The following is a 22,076-nucleotide window of genomic DNA, read 5'->3' on the forward strand; positions in this document are numbered from 1 at the left end:
CAACCAGTACATATTGGTTCTGCCAACTGTCCCCTGCAGGACAGATTCCACTGATGGATCTAAGGAGTTCTTGCATGTGTTGTGTTACTGAAGAGTGTGTAGAAAACAGACAAAATATTTTGGTACTAGAACATGAAGAAATGTGAAAAGCATACGATTTAGAATTAGGTAGGCATTTACTACATTATTTTCTAGCCGTAAGAAACTTTGGCAGGTTACTTAGTTTTTCTGAGCTTTAATTTTCTCTTCTGTAAAAGAGAGATAATAAATCCAACTTCATAAAACGTTACAAGGATTACACGAGATAAGGGATGCAAATCATCTGGCATATGGTCACTATTCCATAAATGGTGGTTTTACTTCACCTTTTTTTTTGACCAAGTCTTTGGTTGACAAGAAAAATCTGGAAATGCATGTGAAATCTGACAGGTTGATGCCTGATGCAGAAGCATAGGCTTCATTTTAGAATGGTAAGAAAAAAAGAGAGTCTCCTCATTTTTATTATTCATCAATGCACTACAAAAACATTACGGGAACAACAAGTTAGTCTCAAATATATTTTTAGAGGTTACAAACTGATGAAAAATATATAATGTGTAAGATCTACTAAATTCAAGATCTACTAAATTGCTTTTACTGTTATGGCAAAATAGTTACTCATTAAAAATGAAGGCCTTAGATTTTATAAAACATTCACCTTCCTTTTGGGCATTTTAGGGAACTATAGCTCTGACTTATTAGCACCCTTTTCTTTTTCTCTTTTTATTTTTGGTTGCAACTTTTCTAATCCCAGCTGCTCCTTTGATGTGCTTTTCTAGAGCACACTGTAAAGGGCTCTTATGAATTCCTAGAAAAGAGCTAATGCCTTCTTAGGTATTTGAGTGGCCACCCTGACTAGGCTTTTACAGGCTGACAGATGGATGTTTTAGATAGGTAGACACATTTACACATAAGGTTTAAGTAGAAAGGAAAAAAGTGTCACATTTAATGCTGATGAATTCTGGTAATGAGATTCTTGTTGGAGGAGGATTACGGGCACATCCCTTTTTGGCAGCTTTCCATGGAGTGAAGAGGAATAGAAGCAATATGCTTACAGATGTTGATATGCCTGTTGCCTTGGCAACATCAGTCCCTGTCTTTGTAGCTGCTGCCAGGAACGCAGCATCTGGCTCCGGCCCCATCTGTTGTACTGACTGCAGCATCTGCCTCCACCTTTTCTTCTGTGCACCTAGCTTGGGCTTTTTGTCCTCTGCCCTACCTCTGCTATCGCTCTCTGATTGCAACATCTGCCACTATTTGTTCTTGCTTTATGTACACAAGTTCAGGCGCTTTTGAGTGTCAGCTAAGTTTAGTGGCTATTGCACTTAAATATTCTTTCACCTGTGAAAAGCTGTTTCGCTGAAGATGTTTTCCTTAGTCAGACTTTCTGTTCCTGATATTTGGATGATTTCCTTGGCAACTTCAAATCTGCCATTGTAGCATGCCCTAGATTTGAAGAAAATATCTTGTTAATATTGTAAGCAAGTACATAGAGTATACCTGGAGGACCTATGGAATACTACATAATACTCACAAGTGCAAGGGGGTATCTCCATAGATATTAACAACATGAGGTCGAACTTCCAAATCACTTTGCAGCAGATACTTAACTATATCATGGTGTCCAAATCGAGAACAGAAATGGAGTGGGACATGGTCTTCATTATCTCGAGCATTCACTATTATCAGCAAGCAAGAAAAATATACGTTATCTAGAATTCTCTGTCACCCTTCATATGTGTAGTACCATCGACATTTCTAAGTGCCTGAGAGATTCCAGGAAATTTCCAGTTAATGGTAATAATAAAGGAAATTAAGCACAACCAATTTTTTAAATTATAATTTTATTTTATTGCCTATTGCCACATTGAACAGGCTACAGGCTTTCCTCTAGCTTTCATAAATTCTATGGAACACATCAAATCAAATCTATCTCACACAATGAAACAGTTCAGGAAAATAGTATCATCCAAAAGATAGAAGTGGCCTTATTTCCACAAGTATCACCTTTCAAATTTATTATTTTTTTTCTCTGAAGGATGTTAAGAATTACAGATCCTGGCCAGAGCACCATTCCCAGAGATTTTGGTTCAGCAGGTTAGAGTGGAGCTCCACAACCTATATGTTATATGTTTACAACACTGTTTTAAACAGCTCTGACGTACATCCTTAGCTAAACATTGCCATACTACAGTATTCAGAGCATGGTATAATGAAAGGAAAAGCACTTTAGACTTAGGCAGACCTCATTAATCGTTTTACTTTAGACAGGCTATTTAAAATTCAATTCTTCATTCAGTAGTGGACATTTGTCCTTCTCTTTGGAACACTCAGCCTTATAACCTCTTCTGACATTTGGGTAATTCCCTATACTGCAAGCACTAATGAGAAGCCAAGACCACATTTTATCATAGAAGTAGAAAATGTGCTTTCCAAGGTCTCTTTGCAGCTAGGGAACAGAATTAGCAGAGGGTGACCATATGTCCTGGTTTAGGCTTGTTATCCTGGAATAATTCTTAATAATGACGCTTTTACTCTCAACAGTTCCCTGATCTGGATACCTATCTGTAGACTCCTCCAATCAACACATCATATGAGACTCTGACTTCAGAGCTGATGACACAAAAAGCAGGGTCTAATCTCTCTTGGTAATGTGGCAGTGGTGGCAGTAGCTCCATCCAATTTCCCATGGTAGCAATTCCAGCCACAGATTCAATGCTCTGCATTATTGGCATCAGAAGCACAAGTGTCAATGTGTGCCTAGCAAAGGTGGCAGTGCCTCTTCACAGGACCACATTTGGGCATGATTTTGGATGTTGATCCTCACTGTTAGAATTTCAAACATGGCTTTCTACACTGTTCTAGGGGAATAAGATTCTGTGTGCTGTATGATATACTTTACTCCTTTTATGCCTAAATTAGCAAGAGTTAGTTTCTAATGCTTGAAAGTAAAAAACAAAACAAAACAAAACAAAAACTTGACAGATACACTTATTCTTCAATGAGAATCAAATGATCATGATGTACTAGCCATTAAGCTAGTGGTGGAGGTATAGATGTCTTATCTGTAACAATGGATATAGTAACATGATTGTTGCAGGGATGCTGAAAAGAATAAAGAGAATTATGATAGGAAAGCATCTATCTAGCATGATGCTTGTCACGTACTAGACATTTAATAAAAGTTACTTAACCTTTTTACTAATAGCCCTCTTAGAAATTTGCTATGTCCAAAGCTACTAACAGATAAATGCAGAGTCTATGTTCTCAAATAACTTACAGTCTAGTTAAATAGTCAATAATTACAGTCCTGAAGTAATAACTGAACATCAAACTGCTCAATGCCTAATCTGGCTTTAATAATTTTTAAAACTAAAATAATCAAATCAATGCTCTAAAGTCATTTGTTTTATTGTTTGATTACTTTGTCAATCTAGACAGGATCTTAATTAGGCCTTGTAGCAGCTATATTTGTAGACAATCATTCTCGTTTTATTGTCCTGCAGGATTTTAAGCCAAAGGGAAATCTTTAACAAAGTCATTGAGCTTCTCCACCCAAGGCTGTTATTAAAAAGAAACCTTTGAATCTTTTTTTGTTAATGAGTAGCTCAAAAAGACACCTTTACTTCTGAGGAATGTTCTTGGTTCTTTTGATTATCTCCCTTTTTAAAAAGCTTTTTCTTTGTTCGCATTCTGTTCTAAGCTAGGGAAAGTCAATGCCACAAGTCAATGCTTGAGAATAATCAGGAGTCCAGGGCATCTGGAGCATGACATAAGAATTCTTGAGGTTCAGAAGGAAAAATGCAAAGCAGAATGCAGTGCAATCTTCTATTAATTTATAATTTGCCTTTGGCCATTCTTGGCTCCACCCACTATTCCTCTCCCAACTGAATCAGTAAACTTCCAATTAGGTGATTTACTTGGTGAATTATCTGCTGTGGTTGATACATATTTCCATCAAAAAAGATGTAAATACCAACTGAAGGAACAATGTCATTGTGATGTATTTAGTTTTGTCTTGGGCCAATTTGCAAAGAAAAAAAGAAAATACATTATTATGTCATAGGAAAATTGAATGCATAAATAACATTCTATTTGCTCTAACTTAGCATCTTATTGAGAAACGTATAAAGGAGAATTTAAAACAAAAGAATACATGTAAATCATTATTAGGAAAATATCTAGTGCCTGGTCCTCTGTTTTAAAGAGAGTAGGTATATAGCGATGTCTTTTGAATGAAATATTGAATATTGAGTGAATGGGTGCGGTTTTTTCTTTATTTCTGCATACTGACCTTAAAATAAAGCTTTCAGATTAACCCAGCAAATGTTAGCATGTCCTACAAGATCTTTAAAATTACTCCCAGATCTGTCTTTTATAAGCTTTTGGTAACAGATCTGTGTAATACATCCAACAAGATATATTTCAAAAAATAAAACACTTCCTCTTGTTGGGCATGTTTAAGGATTTTTTTGTGGTTTTCTGCAACATTCCACTCCATCCAGTTCCAAGGATTGTGTTATTTAAAAGACATACACATTTATGATTAAGATGACAAAAATTATTAATTCTAAATTTAACTGTTTCCATTTTTAACATTATTAAAATGATAAATTTTGAAGAATGTATTACTATTTTTTTTTCTTATGCAGTCCAGCAATATTTTAACCTTTTTGACCTCTTTCAGGGGGCATTACACTTCTTCTCCTTTGCCCTAAGAGATACAAAGAAGTAAAACAGAGGCCTAAAACATACCTGACTGAATAGATCAGCCTCCCAAACATGCTGAACCAAAGAGGCTGCTTTCACAATTACATTTTAGGTTATTTTGCAATCTGAATTTATTTTCATTTGTGACATTTTGTTACCATGGAAACATACTGTAAATATGAGATTTCAAATTGTACTCTTTTGGGGATCATTTATTTAATCTTTCTCCTATGTCCATTTACCACAGGCAGGGCCCATATCTAAAATAAATCATTTGGAGGCTTAGCTACGTCTTAATATAAGTGAACTAACTTATAATAAGTCCTGCACAGTGTCCATGGGCATAGCAGATCTTTTAGTTTATTTTTTGCAATTGGTTGAAGTGCAAATGGTACTTAAATATCAAGCATGTACAAGAAAGAAATAAAATTACTTAAAAATCTGAGTCATGCTGTCTCTTGATTTTTTAAAATGATTGAGTAGGAACCATGTAATACTTATGTGCACCAAAAAGAAAATGTAAAAAATTGCATCATATGATGTTGGTATGTAAGGGGGATATGGTTGTAGTATTACACATTTCAATGCCTTTTGCAGAAGAGTCTTTTGATCCTAGAGACATGCGGATCATAAATGACATTCATTTTGACACTACTGAGCTCTGGAGTTGTGCAGACGAATAAAAAGCTAAGATTGGCATCAATAATAAAAGGAAAAAGTGATGTGGTTCCTGACCCCTTGGAAGAGTGAGGCAGTTTCAAAAACACGATTATGCGTTCAGTGGTTCACACAGGTGTACCTCTGCCTATTCTAAACTAACAAAATGAAAGAGACTGCTTAAACAAGGTCCAAGGAACAGCATTCCTTACATCCTGACAACATAGGTTGTTTATAATAATGCTCTAAAGTAGATGCCTGAGTTACTGCATACTGGCTTATAGAAAATAATACAAGCTATGATTTTAAATTTTACAAAATAAAGTGGCCCATGTTTACAACTTGGAAACTGAAAATTACTCTAGTCTCTAGGAACCTTTGTGTATTCCTTATGGGTAGATAAAAAACTTGATTAGCTTTATTAACTAAATATCAATCTGAATTTTGGACCAAGGAACTGGCAGTTCTAGAGATTTGACAACCATGTCCTTTTGGAAATGTGTATTGTTCCCACTGCAAAGGCCAGCAGTTCTTACAGCTGGGCTTTTAATTAGGTCTCTTGGGGGTCAATGGAAGAATGCTGGATATGCCTGAGAGAATTTAATGGCAAGATGCAACTGTGAGTGAATTTTTATCAAAAAATAAAGTTTGTGAGTAAAAGTGAAAAAAAGAAATTTTCAATAACTTATAATCAACTTTCCAAAATTTATTTTATAATTAAGAAAATAAAAATGAAAGGAAATTCTATTCTATCAGCTGATTCTAAAATCCTTCTATGTATTCCACAGCTTTTTTCCGAAATGGATCACACTCAAACTCGATCTCTATTAAAAAGTATAGTAATATAATATCAAATATTGGGGATGCTGTGGGAAGCAACTGAAATTCTCATATATTGTTTTAAAATTTTAAAATAGTACATACATTTTGGAAAACTGTCTAGAAATTTCTTAAAACATTAAACATATGCATTACCTTTCAGTTTATCAATTCACACACACACACACACACACACACACACACACACACACACAAACATAATCAAGAGATATGGACATATATGTCCACAAAAAGACTTGAATAAGAATGCCACTGGCAATTGTATTCATAATAGAAAAACACTAGAAATGTTAAAATGTCCACTAGGAGAAGAATAGATATACCAATTGTGGTATAATCATGCAATCATCAACAATATAAAAGAACAAACTATGTTCCATACAACAACATAGATAAATGTCCAAATCATCTTGTTGACCAAAAGAAACCAGTCACAAAATTATACAAACTTCAAGAACAGATAAAAGTATATATAGCAATAAAAGCCAGAATATTAATTATCTTTGGTGGTAAAGTCTATTTACCTGAGATGAGTGCATAAGGGAAGATTTCAGAGTGATGAAATCTGGGGTGTTTACAATGGATGTATATGTACATATATATTCATCAAGTTATACACTTAACATTTGAGAATTTGCTAGATGTAAATAATGTCTCAATTTATAAAAGATTAGTGAACAACAGCAAATATAATTAATTTATCTACAAAAACTCTTTACTTTCACTGGAGCACCTAATATATTAAGAATTTAGCTAAAACATGTAAAGAGGTATTCACATGTAGGTTTAATAAATATATTAAGGATAATTATAACTCATAGAGCAAATAAATAGATGACTACAGGCTTAATCAACTTCAAGATTATTCCCTGGTAAGTAAGAGAAGCACAGGTAAAATATATACATAAAGCAAATGATAGAAAAGGTCTTTTAAACATATAATCCTACCATCTGCTTTGCTGCCTTCTTCCATCAAGAGTTTTGCAATATTAAAGAATCCTTTTGCAGATGCTAGGTGGAGGGGTCTATCTCCAACTTCACCACTTACATTTACATCAGCACCAAATTTCAAAAGAAGGTGGGTTACCTAAAGGATTCATTTATTTGAAATTAGTATCAAAACTCAAACAATAATGCAAAACTTTTGGCAGTATACAAGAAAACAACCAGTTTAAACCATAAAAAATTGATTGTTATATCACCTAGCAAGAAGTCCAAAACTGGAACAATTCTAGGGTTGATTACTACAACAGCTTAATAACTCAAGTTCTGTCATTCTGTTCTGCCATGCTCAGCAAGCAGGATGGATCACCTTATGGTAGCAGAGAGCTGCAGCATCTCCAGGCATTACAAACTGAAGTCCACAGTGTAGAGGAGAAGATGATCTCTACCCTTTGGAACAAGGAGCATTTTTTTTTAATCTAGAAATTCCTTCTTAAAAACTCCCCAGAAACCACCTTTCCATATCTCTTCAGTCTGGACTAGGTCATCTGCAACTTTCTAAACCAATCCCTGGACAATGGAAAGGTTTACTGTGAGTGACTTCACAGTGGCTAGAGATCAGGGCATCTCTAAGCACAACCTCTAGAAGATAGGTTGAACAGTGAAATAAAATCATGAGTCTGCAAGAAAGAAAAAAATATATGGCCCAAAGTGGTAATAGTTGAAGTGATACTTTTGCTTAAGCAACTAGTGGTGCCTGCTACTGTATAATACGTAATGAAGTTGTTAACTTGAGGGGTAATATAATATACCGATTAAGAGCTAAGGTGTAGCGTAAGATAGGCCTAGAGTCAAATCTAGAATCTGATTTATGTTAGCTGCGTGTTCTTGAGAAAAATTAGTTAACTTATCTATACTCAAGTTTCTTCATATGTGCAATGGGAATAATAACAACACTTAACTTATGGGTTGTCATGAGGATTAGATTAGGAATTTGTTTAAAGTGCATAGTGCCATGACTGACATACAGTATTTGTTTTATAAATGCTATTTTTTATTATTGATGGTGAACTGAAACAGTGTTATTTACAATTTCTGTTTCAGAGTTAATGTGGGCTAAATGAGTTGCTAGGGAGCTTTGAAAAAATCCTCTCCATATTTTTTGACCTTGAAAACCTACTTTTTCCATTTGTTCTCTTTAGTATCAACTCTCTTGTCAATTTCATAATGTAGGTTTATGGTACATAAAAAGTCCTCTCTAGAATCATGCAGAATCTTCTCCGAAGGATCTCTTCCAAAGTCTCCTGGCCAGAGCCAGTGGTAGTTGACTTGATTCTTGATTTTTATGGAGTTTCAGTCACATATCACTACTGATCATCTTGCTACTGGAGTTCTAGCTCTTTTTCTCGATATATGAGTGAACTAGAGATAGGTACAGTAGCCCTGGCATCTTCTCCAATTAACTGAGACTCTACATCCATATGGTTAGAGAGGGACAAAGTGATGAAGCATGTAGGAGTCTTCCTGGGATTGCTTTAGGTAATTTAGGAATTCCTTTGAGTATACACTTAAGAACTTTCCAAATAATTTGTGTAACCTTGACATTGCCTCTCCTAAGACTTTCAAAAGTCACCTCAGTGATACTAAAAGGTAAGTTAGGATGTGTCTGAGTCATTAAAATAGCAGTTAGGCTTCAAGTAGCAATTGCCCCCTCTCAATTGTCTTCACCACTGAAGTGTCAGCACAAAAGTGAATTCAAGTTCTAAAACTATTTTTCCTTCCCATGAGTCAGCAAATAAACATGTCTTGAGTATTAATCTCTCAAGAACATGGTAGACATTTAAGAGGAATTCTAGGCAAAATATTAGCTAGGTGTGACGTGGGGAACTGAATTCCTACTGAGTGTGATGGACAAGAGCCAGGGTTTGGAAATCAGGCTTCTACTTAACAGCTATGTTGCCTTGAAGAAATCATTTATCCTTTTAATACTTTAGTTTCTTCATTGCTAAAGTGGGAATAATAATACTTCTACCTCTTGAAGTTGTTATAAGGATTAAATGAATCATCTCATGAAAAGCACTTGGAAAAGTGCCTGGCATTCAATAACTGTTAGTAAATGTGGTAACCCCAACTTGGAGCATGTGCCTTTTATCTCTTTGTAGGCTAATGGGCTGATCAAGACTTAATTCAGGAGAAATGAGAACAGCAGAAATTTAGTTTCAAGAACCTTGCACGCCTAAGCAGATATTTCCATTTACACAGACTCCATATATTCTGATTATGGGACTTTATAATAGACAGATTTAAACTATCTCTGAAATCGATTGTCTATTAAGCACTATTATTACATACCTAGGAAATATTGCTCTTGGTATAAAACATCTACTCTTCCACTTAAAAGTAAGTAAATAAAAAAATGGCAAAGAACATGGCACATTAGGTACATTTATGTATTGAATGTACCATTCTCCTTGTCAGCATATTTTAGCAAATGACAATGGCATCTATAAATTACTTTTGTGCTGCCTTCACACACAGAAAGTGAGTCCCTTATCATAAAAGGGCCATCCACATTTTCGCATAATTTTATAAGACTGTGACTATATTTTCAGGGAAAGTAAACAAATTTAATTCTCTACCCAACATGCACACAGGCTCTTTATGTTTCTGCTGGGTGATGAGGTTAATCGCCGAAAAGGATGACTCTACAAATAATATGCATTGTATATATCCTGTCTGTGCCTGAGGTCAGAAAAGGATGGGATTTTTCCATTACTTGTGCTTTTAGGCCTGTACTTCCAAAAGCATTTTCAGTGCCCAGCTCTTCAGTGCACTCCGGTGCACTCTGAGCAGCACATCAGTGAAATAAGCAATCTTTCCTACCTATAGGTCACACTTCACAGGTCTTAGAGTGTCCAGGCATATGCCAGCTAGCAGAGGAATAAAGGCATAGTGACTGTAATAGTGCAGGGACACAAGTAAGTTTGATCTTCAACTTGGAACCCTCAGGTGGTGCTGTGGCATGACCTCCAGGAAGGTAAAAAGGAATAATTCTATCATACAATTGAATGAGTCTAGAAAGACAAAGTGAGGAAAAGTGAAAATGGAGTATTCAATGAACAGTTATATTTAGTTATCCAGTTACATTTGTATTTCTCTCCCTCTCTTTTTTTGTGGGGAGGGGTTGAGTATTCTCACTGCTAAAGGAAGGTGTTTAAAAGTAACATAAAAATTTTGTCTTTTGATATGTTAAGGTTGAAAATCAGCAGACTTTGGAGTTAGAAAATGTCTTCTTGAATTCTGGCTTTTCCATTTAGGAAAATTGTTTGGACTTGATAATCTGTCGCACTGGTTGAAGAATAGGAGGAGGTACTTTGGTACAACAGAACGAATATAGGCTTTGGGATCAGACAGAACTGAGTAAATATTCTAGCTCTTCCATTTATTATTAATAGCTGCAAAATTCTGGCATACTACCTCACCTGATTGAGCTTCATGCATACCATTGATAAGAATGAGCAAATAACAGTCAATTTCAGGGTTGTGGAAAAATTAGAAAAAAAGACAAAGGTTCTATCATAGCGCCTACTCCACAGTAAAAGCTCACTCATGTGGTAACTCATTAATTTCATAAAGTTGTGAAGGTTAAATAAAATCACGTATGGAACAAAAGTATATTAAAAACTTTAAAGATTTATATATATATTACTTTTTATTACAGAATATAAAACTTTATAAATATAGACCTGTTATATAATCACATATTTAAAACAAATTGTATAATTAAAGGACATTTATAATTGTTTTTATACAGCATCTATGAGTTGTTTTATTGTTATTTCTATTAGCATCATCACAGCCACATTTACTGAGCATTTGCCAATTTATATCCCACACTAACAGCAACCCTATGAGGTTACTATTAATATCTTTCTGCATTTTCTGGGTGAAGAAATGAAGATCTTACATAACCTATACATGGTCAAAACACTAGGAATTTTTCAAATTTAGGTGACCGATTCCTGTGGCCACACACTTACCAATGTGCTCCACTGCTTCTTTGTGTACTAAGATTGTCAGTAAAAATTAATAACATAACAACTGTAATACTTATATGGATCTACAAGCTTCTCAAGGATGAGTTGATGAGACTAAGGCAAAAATAATTCAGAGATTTTAAATATAAACTCTTTGAAGATAGGACAATTCAACCAAAGCTTATACTTAAGCAACACCTAACCTTTGGAAATCCTACTGTCAGACTTACCTGTTCATGCCCATAGTATGCTGCAATGTGCAATGGAGTGAAAAAAACTGCATCTTGAATATTGACATTAGCTCCATGTTGCAACAGCACATCAGCAGCCTGGACAAGAAAACGATTATGGTTAAGAACTTCAATTGAGTTATCTGCCTATTAAGATTCAGTTTACAACCACCATGCACAAATCTTCAGGATTTGCCACCCTAAAACACAGCTTTCTTCCATTTACCTTATCCAAAACTTCCAGTGTCTTGCTTTTTTCTGAAAGATAAAGACTAAATGTCCTTAGTATGACATTCAAGGTCTCTTCAATCTAAGAGTGTTCTTTTTAAATGTATTTCTCATTACTCTCTTTCACAAACCCAATTGTAGAGTCAAACTGCATCCAGCTTCATGCTCCTTTGAGGCTTTGTTCACATTATTTCTTCAGCCAGAAATGTCCTTCTGCCTAATATATGGATGCTTAATCTCTAGCTAAAATGCCATCTTCTCCCAGATTTCCTCAATTTCCCTCCCTTCATTGCCATCTGCCTGGCTGAAATTAAACATTATCTCCTCATAAATCTCATGTAAGTTTCACTACATAATGTAGAACATTTTTCTATTTATATACATGCCTTATAATCCTTACTAAAGAAAAATTTATTTAAGGTCAAAGTGTATGTCATATTCATCTTTATAATCTTATTATAGCAGGTGGCCATGCAAATAGTAATCACTCAATAAATATTTATTGAATGAATGAATGAACAAATGAAAAATCCTACCAGTATCTGTTGACCAATTGTCATTATGGAAAGCCATATATTGGTATTTGTAGGGGAAAAATATATACATCTTTTCTATCCATTTTAGGTTTATTGGCTGAGACCCTATGAACTTGACTGAGAAAAAGGCAGATAAGTAAGAGAAAAACAAACAGGGGTTTATTAACCTGTGCATTGCACATAAGTGGGAATACTCAGTGGTGAGTAACTCAAAGTAGTTAACCTGTTTATATTTGGACCCATCAGAAATTTTAGATTTTCCAACAAACATTTCTTATTTTATATGACAACTATTAGCAACTCTAATGCTATCCACCAATTGAATAAATTATGAGATAAGCATGACTTTCCTAAGTCATGTTTCCTCAGCTGTGTGAATCATAGCCATATGGAACTAGGGAGGAACTATGGGCATTACTTATCAAATCCTTACATTTTAAAGAGAAAAAAATTGAGAGCCAGTAATTAGGCAATTTTCAAGGTCATAGAACAAGTCATTGTCAATTAGAAATTAAATCTTTAGTCTCTTACCACAACTTAGAACTTGGGCTCACCTATAATCTTAACAAAAATTTACAATGACTTTGTAGAGTAGTAACAAGACAAAGAAAAATAACTTAAACTTTCTACTGGCAAGAAATTGGGGAAGGAAACTAATGGAAAATAAAAGTTAGTTTTAGCAAAGTTTGTTATATAGATTCCTCCGGTGACTTCTTTGGGCTGGTAAGTGTCTAGAGTTATGTCTCTTAACTTGTGTCCTTTCTGGTAGAGAAGAGAGGAAGGACTCTTTTACAAATTTATGTCCCACTTTTAGGCAACTAGAAGGAGAGCAAAAATTTCCTATATCTGTTTCTTTTCCATTTTCTCTAGTCCAAAATAATCAATAAGCCAAAGTAGCATATTTTGGGGAAGCATATTTTGCTACCCTTCACAACAAACTTGTTGATACTTCAAATTTCTTCTTCTAAATACCTATCTCCAAGTCTCTCTTTTCTGTAAAACAGATTGACATCATTCCTTCAAATTTTCTTCATTTTCATTGTAGACTTTGCTAATGTACTGTTTATTCTTCAGTTGGCAAAATAATACACATTTAGAAAAATTTTCAAAGCCTATTAGAAGAGAAAACAGAAAGATGGAATTTAAGAGCTCAAGGGACTTATGTCCTATCACCTCTTTTGTTTCTATGAACAAACTGCCTCCTAAATCATGTTACCCCAACTGTGTGAATCATGGACCTACAGAACTAGGGAGGGACTATAGGCATTACATATCAAACCCTTACATTTTAAAGAGAAAAAATTGAGAACGAGGAATTAGGAAATATTCAAGGAGGTGGAGTAAGTCAGTGTCAACAGGAAACCAAATTTGAGTCTCTTGCCTCAAGATTTATTTCTGAGTGCTCCACAGTTTTAAAAAGTTAATTTTTTAATCATCCATTTATTCATCCATTAAACACAGTTTATTGAGCAAATATGAGCCCAAACCGGTATTTTACATGCTTATCTCATAATTTATTCAATTGGGGGATAGCATTAGAGTTGCTAATAGTTGTCATATAAAAAAAGGAATTTTTGTTGGAAAATCTAAAATTTCTGATGGGTTCAAATATAAGCAGGTGCATAGGCTTCTTTCTCACATAATGTTTTTTTTTTCTAATAACTGAATGTTGCTGATTAATGATCAGGAGCATACACACTGTGTACAGTGAGTTGTTTTTCTAATACAAAAATTAAAACTGCAATGAACTTTTTTTGAGGGAATATTATGGATCAGGCCCGGAACCAAGTGTATCAGTGGTAATTGAAGTTTACTTTACTTCATACCAATACACAGAAAGAGGTGCTACTCTCCATTTTAAAGATGAAGAAACTGAGCCTCTGGGGAGTAGAAGTGAAATTCAAATCCAGGTCTGTTTGACATCAAATCTTGTTTTTACCAGTCCACTCCTGTGACCTTGATCTCATTAACACTAACCTTTAAGTAAATAAAGTAACTCATTTAATCCCAGATAGGAAGAAGCCATCTGTCAGTAGAGGCTCCATAGATTTAGGCTGAAAATGAATGCTGGGGCCATTTATAACAAGTGCTTGGTGTCTTTAGGCTTCACATGCCTGGGAGTTTAATCTCAGGAAACTTTAAAGGAGGCACCTAGAAATCAAGGTAGATTAAGCTTTTTACAATTTCTCTTATTTTAAACATAGCATAAAGTAGACAGCATGAATTTTTATGTAAAATGGATTTTCAAATGTTAACCTATAGAGCCAATTTCTTAGGCATGCTTCCAGAACTTTCATTCTAAAAGATAAGAGCTCTTAGGCTTTAATAAATAGTCAAAAGCCATTTTTTTTCCTCCTAAGTTTGCACTTATCCAGTTACTCAGAAGGTCAACCTTTGGCTGAACATTCATTAATTATAAACTGTTGGTTTTCTGAGAAACTGTCAAAATGTAAGTTTTAATGAAACCATACAGAATCATTATTGAATTGTGGGCTTTACTTAGTTTGTTTTAAAATTCAAGAAAATATTTAACCATTGAGAGCAATGCATGTTAGAATTATCTAATTTTAGCTAATGAGTAGAATACATGTATTAATTTGTATGACCTTTGGAGTAATGATGGAAAAAGTTCTCCCAGCACTCTATTGGGAATATGGTATATTGTCTGTCATGTGGACTAAGACAAGTACACTCACATAAACAATTAGGGTTTAATATATATATCAAGTTATTTTTCTCATAATTCATCTGCTTCAGAACCTGAAAGGTTGGTAAAGCAACTTCAACCTCTTTCCACTACATGAAACTCTGTGAAGTCATGGACTGAAACTACTTTGTTCCCTACTATGGTAGGTAGGCAGTAGGCATCTAATAATTGTTAAATTAGATGTATATTCAGTACAGTTAAAGTGAAAATTTGGAAGGTATATAAACCACCAGGCATAAAAGAATTTAAACATTAATAATTAGGACTAAATTATATGATAGAATTTTAAATAATTCAATTCAACAAATATTTATTGATAATTGATTTTAAATTAACCTTCAGCAAATCCCAAATGTTTGCTATATTTCAAGACCTGTGATTTGAGTTTTAAATATATTATAACATTAACATTTTGCAAGGCATATATTCTGTTGTTTTGATTTTTTTCGTGAGAATATATGGTCATGATTTTTTCTCAGAAAAAAATAGTAAAATTGTAAACTAGAAGCATATTTTATGACAGCTATTTTAATATACTTTAAGGATATAAATCTTTAAACACTTTGAGGATATACACTGTATCATACTTAGATTTATGTAACTAATATAAATATATATTTATCTTAATATTAAATATATATGTATTATTAAATATACATTTAATGCTATGAAATATATAGAATATATTATATTTAAATAAATGTATGATTATATTTAATAATAATAGTACTGACATATAAATATTTAGTTGATATATAATACTATTAATATAATAGTATATAATAATACTACTGAGACATATATACTCAATATATGTAATACTGAGATATATATTAAATTCTACTGAATACATATATAAGAATAATTCTGAGATATATACATCTCAGTAGCAGTATTTAATATATACTCAGTATTGTTATAAAAAATCTATATAAATATTATTAAATATATATCAGTAGTATTATTATTAAAGAAATAAGATTCAATTATGGGCTGGTAACTTGGTACTTTTTACTTATGGAAGGATAAGGACCATAAAGTGCCTCATATTAAGTGGTTGTTTTATGAGCACAGAAAAGGAGTTAGAGCTCTTTACTTTGATAGTAGGACAATTACCATGTGAATTACCCTTTACAGATATTTTTATCTACCAGTTGACTCTCAAAAAATTTCCAAGTGTTTCACCTCCAGTTTTTCTAGCTTGTAATTTAAACACTGATTTGTGCATTCTGCTTTTTTTTCTTAGAATGTCTTCCTTTTTCTTTGCTTGCCACACACCTGGTCTCATGACCAAGCTCAGTTCCCATATTCTCCATGAAAAGCTTTTGCAAATAGGTCATTTTATTAATCACTTACTTTCTGAATGCCTGTAAAACTTAGGGACACAGTGCAATCTTTCTGGAAATTAACACTCTTACATAAAATTGTAAAACTTGTGTTTCAAAATTGTCTCTATAAAGCATAAGAAGTTTTGACTCCAGGTAAAAGGACTTTTCACCTGAGATCCTGAAATTTAATCCTTATAACTAAAATAGCCAGACCTTATTCAAAATCTCAAAAATTCCAAAAATAATGTCTACAATAGCAAAAGCCCTCATTGTTCTTTCTTGTTAAAGGTTTTTGCTACAGTTTGACTTTATTTGACTTGGATCCATTTAGTTCCCTCTCTATCTTTTATTTTAAGGAAGTCACTGGGCAGGGATAAAAGAGAAAAAAGAATGACCATATGAAGAGGAACTAAATGTCCCATGGAAAAGAAAATAGAATAGGGTAAATTCTAGATGAAATAAAATGGCAATCAATCTCAGTTGAAATTACCAAACCAAACATAGTGCCTCATACTTAGCAGACTTTCAATAAATATCTACACTTGAAAATTAAATTTTTCTTTGCTATAAGTGGTATTTTATTTTCTATTATTTGTTTGGATCTTCTTCAAATTCATGCTTATACCAATGTTTTCCTTAAGATTTATAGTTGGCTCAAGGCTACAATGTTCACTTCTCTATGCCTGTGTCTAACCTTTATTATTGAGATTTATAGACAGAAGAAAAATGAAGCTGTATTGGGATGACACCCATTTCCATTTAGGGGAAAATCTGTATTAGCAAAGCTTTAGATGAAAAAATTGTTTTTCCAAAGTCTATGACTTATCAATTCAAAATGATCCTAAAGACATTAGCATGAAAGTTGATTTAGGATTGATATTTTTCCAGTTATTTTCAGGTCTGACATTCAATAACCAGTTCTCAATTATTGTCCCCTCCAACTATCGTCCTTCATCCTAAACTTCGTAGACAGTATTTTTTAAGGGTCATGTACAACTTTTCTCCACCTTTCCTCACCTCCTATGTGTCACTCCTCAGCCCACTACAATCTACCTTTAGACCTTACCACTGCAGGGATATTTGTCTGTAAAATGACATCAAAGGCCCCCTAATTGTCCATCCTCTTAGATGCTTTTTAGCCTGTAGTGGATTCTTATAGATTTATATTGTTTCAGGATATATTTTGAATACAAGATTTCTTATACCACAGGCAGTACTTTGTCACCAGGGACAGCTTCTAATTCTCTACCTCTTCCCAGTTCCTCAATGTGGTTCATCCAGATACCTGCCATGCATGACAATCTCCTAGTGACCCTCTCCTTAGGGGATGGCTAGACATAATCTACTTGGCTTGCCCCTCTAACGCCCACATTTAGCTTGAACTGAGCAGTAGATATGCAGCGGTGACTTTTCTCAATCACAGCAAGGCCCCACGGAGCTAGTGTCTGCTTACTCTAAACCCATCAATTAGAACTTCCCTCAGGAAACCTACCTGTGTAACTGTTGGATCTCTACTGGATTCCAATAAAGGCTTTGGCATCATGATCTCTCTCTCTCTTGATTCCCACTTGGTGGTTGGTGTATGTGTCCTGAACTGCCCCAGGCCCCACTTCCCATTGGCCCTGTAAGGTGTGCTGTCCTCTTCTCTCTGAGATTTGTAAGTTTATCTTATAAACTCAGGTTTATGAGAGCCCAAAGGCACCAAAAAGCATCCATGCTTCTTTTTGTCTTATGTGGGATTATTTGGGACCAGCTAGTGATTCCTTCCCACTGCAGAAGGTACCAGTGAGGAGACAGCTTTTTGAAGATTTTTCAGTGATCATCATATTGGCAGCATACTTGCAAAAAAGACCATGACTATAAAATTGTTTGCAGTCTTCAGCTTCTGCTATTTCATGTGCTTTGTTGAGTTGCCTCCTCTGTGTCTTACCTGACTGACACATTGAGCTGATCTGTTTTCTAAGTTAGGGCTCTCCTAAAGAGTGGCTGTCTTTGTAGGAAAATACTTGACACAGGTCAGCTAAGAGCCACAAGGAGGTCTGTAAATATCAACAAGTTTCCTGTGAGAGGAGCACCTGGTCACAGATAGGTATTTGGCTACCTGCCAAGATAAAGAGGTAGCTTGTGAAAATCCATGAAGCCCTGTCAGGGTGAGACTAACATTTACAGTCCTCTTGTGAGGAGACCTCAAGACTAATTAGAAATTGTATAACATGTCCTTTTCCTTATCTTACTGTTTATTCAGCCTTTGCTACTATTGTCTGCATCTTCTTCAACATCTTATTCTACCTTAGATTGCTTGACACCACAATTTTCAAGTTTTCTTTCCTCCTCTCTGCTTACTTATTATTATTCCTCCACAGAAATGGCTTTTTCTCCGTTCATCTCTTAACTGTTGTTTTTTCTCACTGACATTTGTGTTTTCTTGTGATCTCCTTTTTTCCTGTAATTCTTTGGCATTAATACATGTAAAGCATTTAGCACAATACTTTGCTCTATATGTGCCTTGATTGATTTCATCTATGGCTTCTATTTCTACTACTAGAAACACACACACACATACACACACACACACACACATGCACATGTGTTTTTCTCAGACTTCCTCCAACATTCAGTCTACCTGTTTTGGCAACTGACAGTCCTGCTTTGTATCTTTTCTCTATTTCTCAGTCACCTTTACCCTGGGCTGATATTGTCTCTACAAAGATCAAATCTTTATCAAGCGCCCTTTGATTCTTGTTATTTTGAATGAAGCACTAGAAGGCAAAAAAAAACAAAAACAAAAACAAAAACAAAAACAAAAAAAAACGTGTGCTAATGGACCAAGAATATCTACCTCATTTAATGTTCACAATAGTCTGATGGAATTGTTATTAATAGCCCCATTTTAAAAACAAGGACAGTGAAGCTCAGGGTTACAAAGCTCGTAAGGAAAAACACTTAAGTTTATACTCAAGTTTATGAGCGCCTGAGGCACCAAAAGGCACCCATGTTGCTTTTTGTTTTATGTGGCATTATTCAGGGCTAGCTAGCAATTCCTTCCCACTGCAGAAAGTTCTATTGAGGAGACAGCTTTTTAAAGGTTTTTCAGCAATAGTCATATTAATAACATATTTGTAAAAAGAACTATGACTATATAATTGTTGGCACTTGACTGAAAAAAAAGTTAAACTTATTCTAAGTAATATGTTAAGGGTCTTTCAGAGTCTCATATACTCAAATGAGGAGTTTAGGATTTTTTTCTTACAGAGATGCACCAAGAGACTTTAAAAAGAGTAAAACACGTTTGCATCTTAGAAGGATCTTTCTAGGAAAAGTGTATGGCTTCAATGGATTGAAGAAAGAGCAAGACTGGAAACAGGTAATCAGTTAGTAACATCCTGCAGTAAGTTTTGTTTTGCTTTGTTTTTAAGAGACAAGAATAAAACGAGTTGAGATAGTAGTGGTGGCCTGGAGATGGAGAATAGATTTCAGAGATATTCCGATGGTAGAATCTCTGGGAACAGTGGCTCATGCCTGTCACCCCAGCACTTTGGGAGGTTGAGGTGGGTGGATTGCCTGAGCTCAGGAGTTCGAGTCCAGCCTGGGCAACAAGGTGAAACCCTGTCTCTACTAAAATACAAAAAATTAGCCAGGCATGGCAGCATGTGCCTGTAGCCCCAGTCTGAACCCAGGAGGCAGAAGCTGATGATAAGTAAAGATGAGAAGAAAAGGTCAACAAATGACTATAAAAGAGGATGCCTACAAGGGGAGATTAACATGAAGATAAAACTTTGTTTACTTCATGAACGTATAAAGCAGGAAAATCACCTTGAGTTTCTGTCTCTTTGATTAATTACTTGTAATAGTTAGTTTATTTTGGTTACCTTTGGCAGAACTATGCTCTTATTCCACACCACAAACTGTTTCCATTGGGGTCAATCTCTCAATCAAAATTTGAACATAATTCTCAAGTTTTCAAACAAATGAACTGAAAGCTATGTCAATTAAAATTACCAGGAATTGTTTATCCATTTGTATTGAGGGTTTATATTGCCTAGAAAGCATTGTAGATGGTAACATTTGCTTTAGAGTTACCAAGCCCTTTTTTTTGACTCTATGCTTTAATTTCCATAGGCTTTTTTATTTTTAATTAAATATATATTAAATATGTTAATTATAGATATTATAAATTAAATATATATTATATATAATTACACACACACACACACACACACACACTCCTTGACAACCATCGTAAATGTTAGCTGAGATTACTCTATGTCAGGTTATTGCAGAGTTTTTCACTTATAACATTGGTTGAATATTTTTGTAATGTGACTATTATTTTCTTGACATAGTTCTAATTAAGTATTTGAGTACAAAAATCTATTGGAAAATAATTTCTTCAGGCTGTCACAGAAATGAGGTCTTTTTATATGATCTTTCTCTTATTATCACAGGTTAAAATTAAATTGGATCTTAAAATTACACAGAAGATGATTCCACAAGATAATATCATAAAAGAAATTAAAAAGCTCTATAAAGCCATGGAAATAAAACTTACATACTAACTTATATATATAAAGTAATTTCATCAGTTACATAAATTTAGCATCACTTCTCAGGAAGTGATGAGAATACAAGCAGAAAAGCTGATGGAGAAAGAGAGGGAGGAGAAGCAGGATGAGGGCAAGGCTGAAGACACAGTGATTACCATTTTATAGAGGTAATAATTGATACTAGCAAGTAATATCCTTTTGCTAAAATAAGAGGAGATATTTATAGGATATTTATGGTTTAAAACTGGGAAGGCAGGGAGCCAGAAAAAGAAAGAAAAGACTTATCTAAGAAGAGAACAAAAGAATGCCTGTCAAGGTAGCTCACAAAAGAGATATTTGTAAGAAAAGGAAGGCAGATTTTCTGTGTTGTTCAGTCAATCATCATCTTTGCTTCATTAAATGTATACTTGCCCCCTCCCCACCATCATTCTCTTATATGGAGGTCTTATTTTAATATCCCTGGCTGAGAAAAAAGGCTTTCAAAATTCACAATGCTATGAGTGCATTATGTTCTATGCACTTGAAAAGCCACAGTTTTGTGTTAGGGATTTATTTATATAGATTGTCATAGGCCCCACAGTTTTCGCTACATTGTAATTGTTCAGACTTGGAAACTGAGGTACAAGTTAAACTCCCTCCTTCTGGCATTCCTCTGCACTTTGCACCTATCCTCAACCTCACATTCACAGAGAAATGAAAGCAGCGCCTGACAACCGGTTTTTTAATGACTTTCCTTCCTTTACTCAAGTCACCTGTTCCTCTCTTCTCAAAAAAAAAAAAAATCTTCTGCCAAAGTATCTTGAAAACCAAAGTAATTTGCCTATACTTGAAAAGTCAACTTTTAAATTACACTTAGAAGGTGTGTTGGAATCATCTAATAGAACATAAGAAGGGTCACATAAAGATTTTGCATCTTACACAAGACTAAGTAATAAGAATTCTAAAAGTTATATCAATGGTTAATGAATATCAAGCAGCTGGAATATAAAAATGAAAAAGACAACATTAACAATTAAGTCACAGCCAGGTGCAGTGGCTCACACCTGTAATCCCAGCCCTTTGGGAGGCCACGGCGAGCAGATCACTTGAGGTCGGGAGTTTGAGAACAGCCTAACCAACATGGAAAAATCCTGTCTCTACTAAAAATACAAAATTAGCCAGGCGTGGTGGTATGTGCCTGTAATCCCAGCTACTCGGGAGGCTGAGGCAGGAGAATCACTTGAACCCAGGAAGCAGAGGTTATGGTGAGCTGAGATCATGCCAGCCTGGGCAATAGAG

The 22,076-nt window shown here is 34.6% G+C and overlaps 1 protein-coding gene across 4 annotated transcripts in view; it reads right to left on the reverse strand.

The window, feature by feature from the left end:
- The window catches only part of LOC108306626 (serine/threonine-protein kinase TNNI3K), a 326,709-nt gene that overhangs the window by 188,170 nt on the left and 116,463 nt on the right, over positions 1 to 22,076 (reverse strand). For all 4 annotated transcript variants that reach the window (XM_017531750.2, XM_037739690.1, XM_037739692.1 and 1 more), the window contains 4 exons: positions 11,456 to 11,554; positions 7,195 to 7,333; positions 1,574 to 1,718; positions 1,381 to 1,485 (listed from right to left, as the gene is read on the reverse strand). In XM_017531750.2, the coding sequence (XP_017387239.1) occupies positions 1,381 to 1,485; positions 1,574 to 1,718; positions 7,195 to 7,333; positions 11,456 to 11,554 (488 nt within the window). The remainder of the gene's footprint in view (positions 1 to 1,380; positions 1,486 to 1,573; positions 1,719 to 7,194; positions 7,334 to 11,455; positions 11,555 to 22,076) is intronic.

Source organism: Cebus imitator, unplaced genomic scaffold (genome assembly GCF_001604975.1).
Source record: "Cebus imitator isolate Cc_AM_T3 unplaced genomic scaffold, Cebus_imitator-1.0 Scaffold3, whole genome shotgun sequence".
Taxonomy (NCBI): Eukaryota; Metazoa; Chordata; class Mammalia; order Primates; family Cebidae; genus Cebus; species Cebus imitator.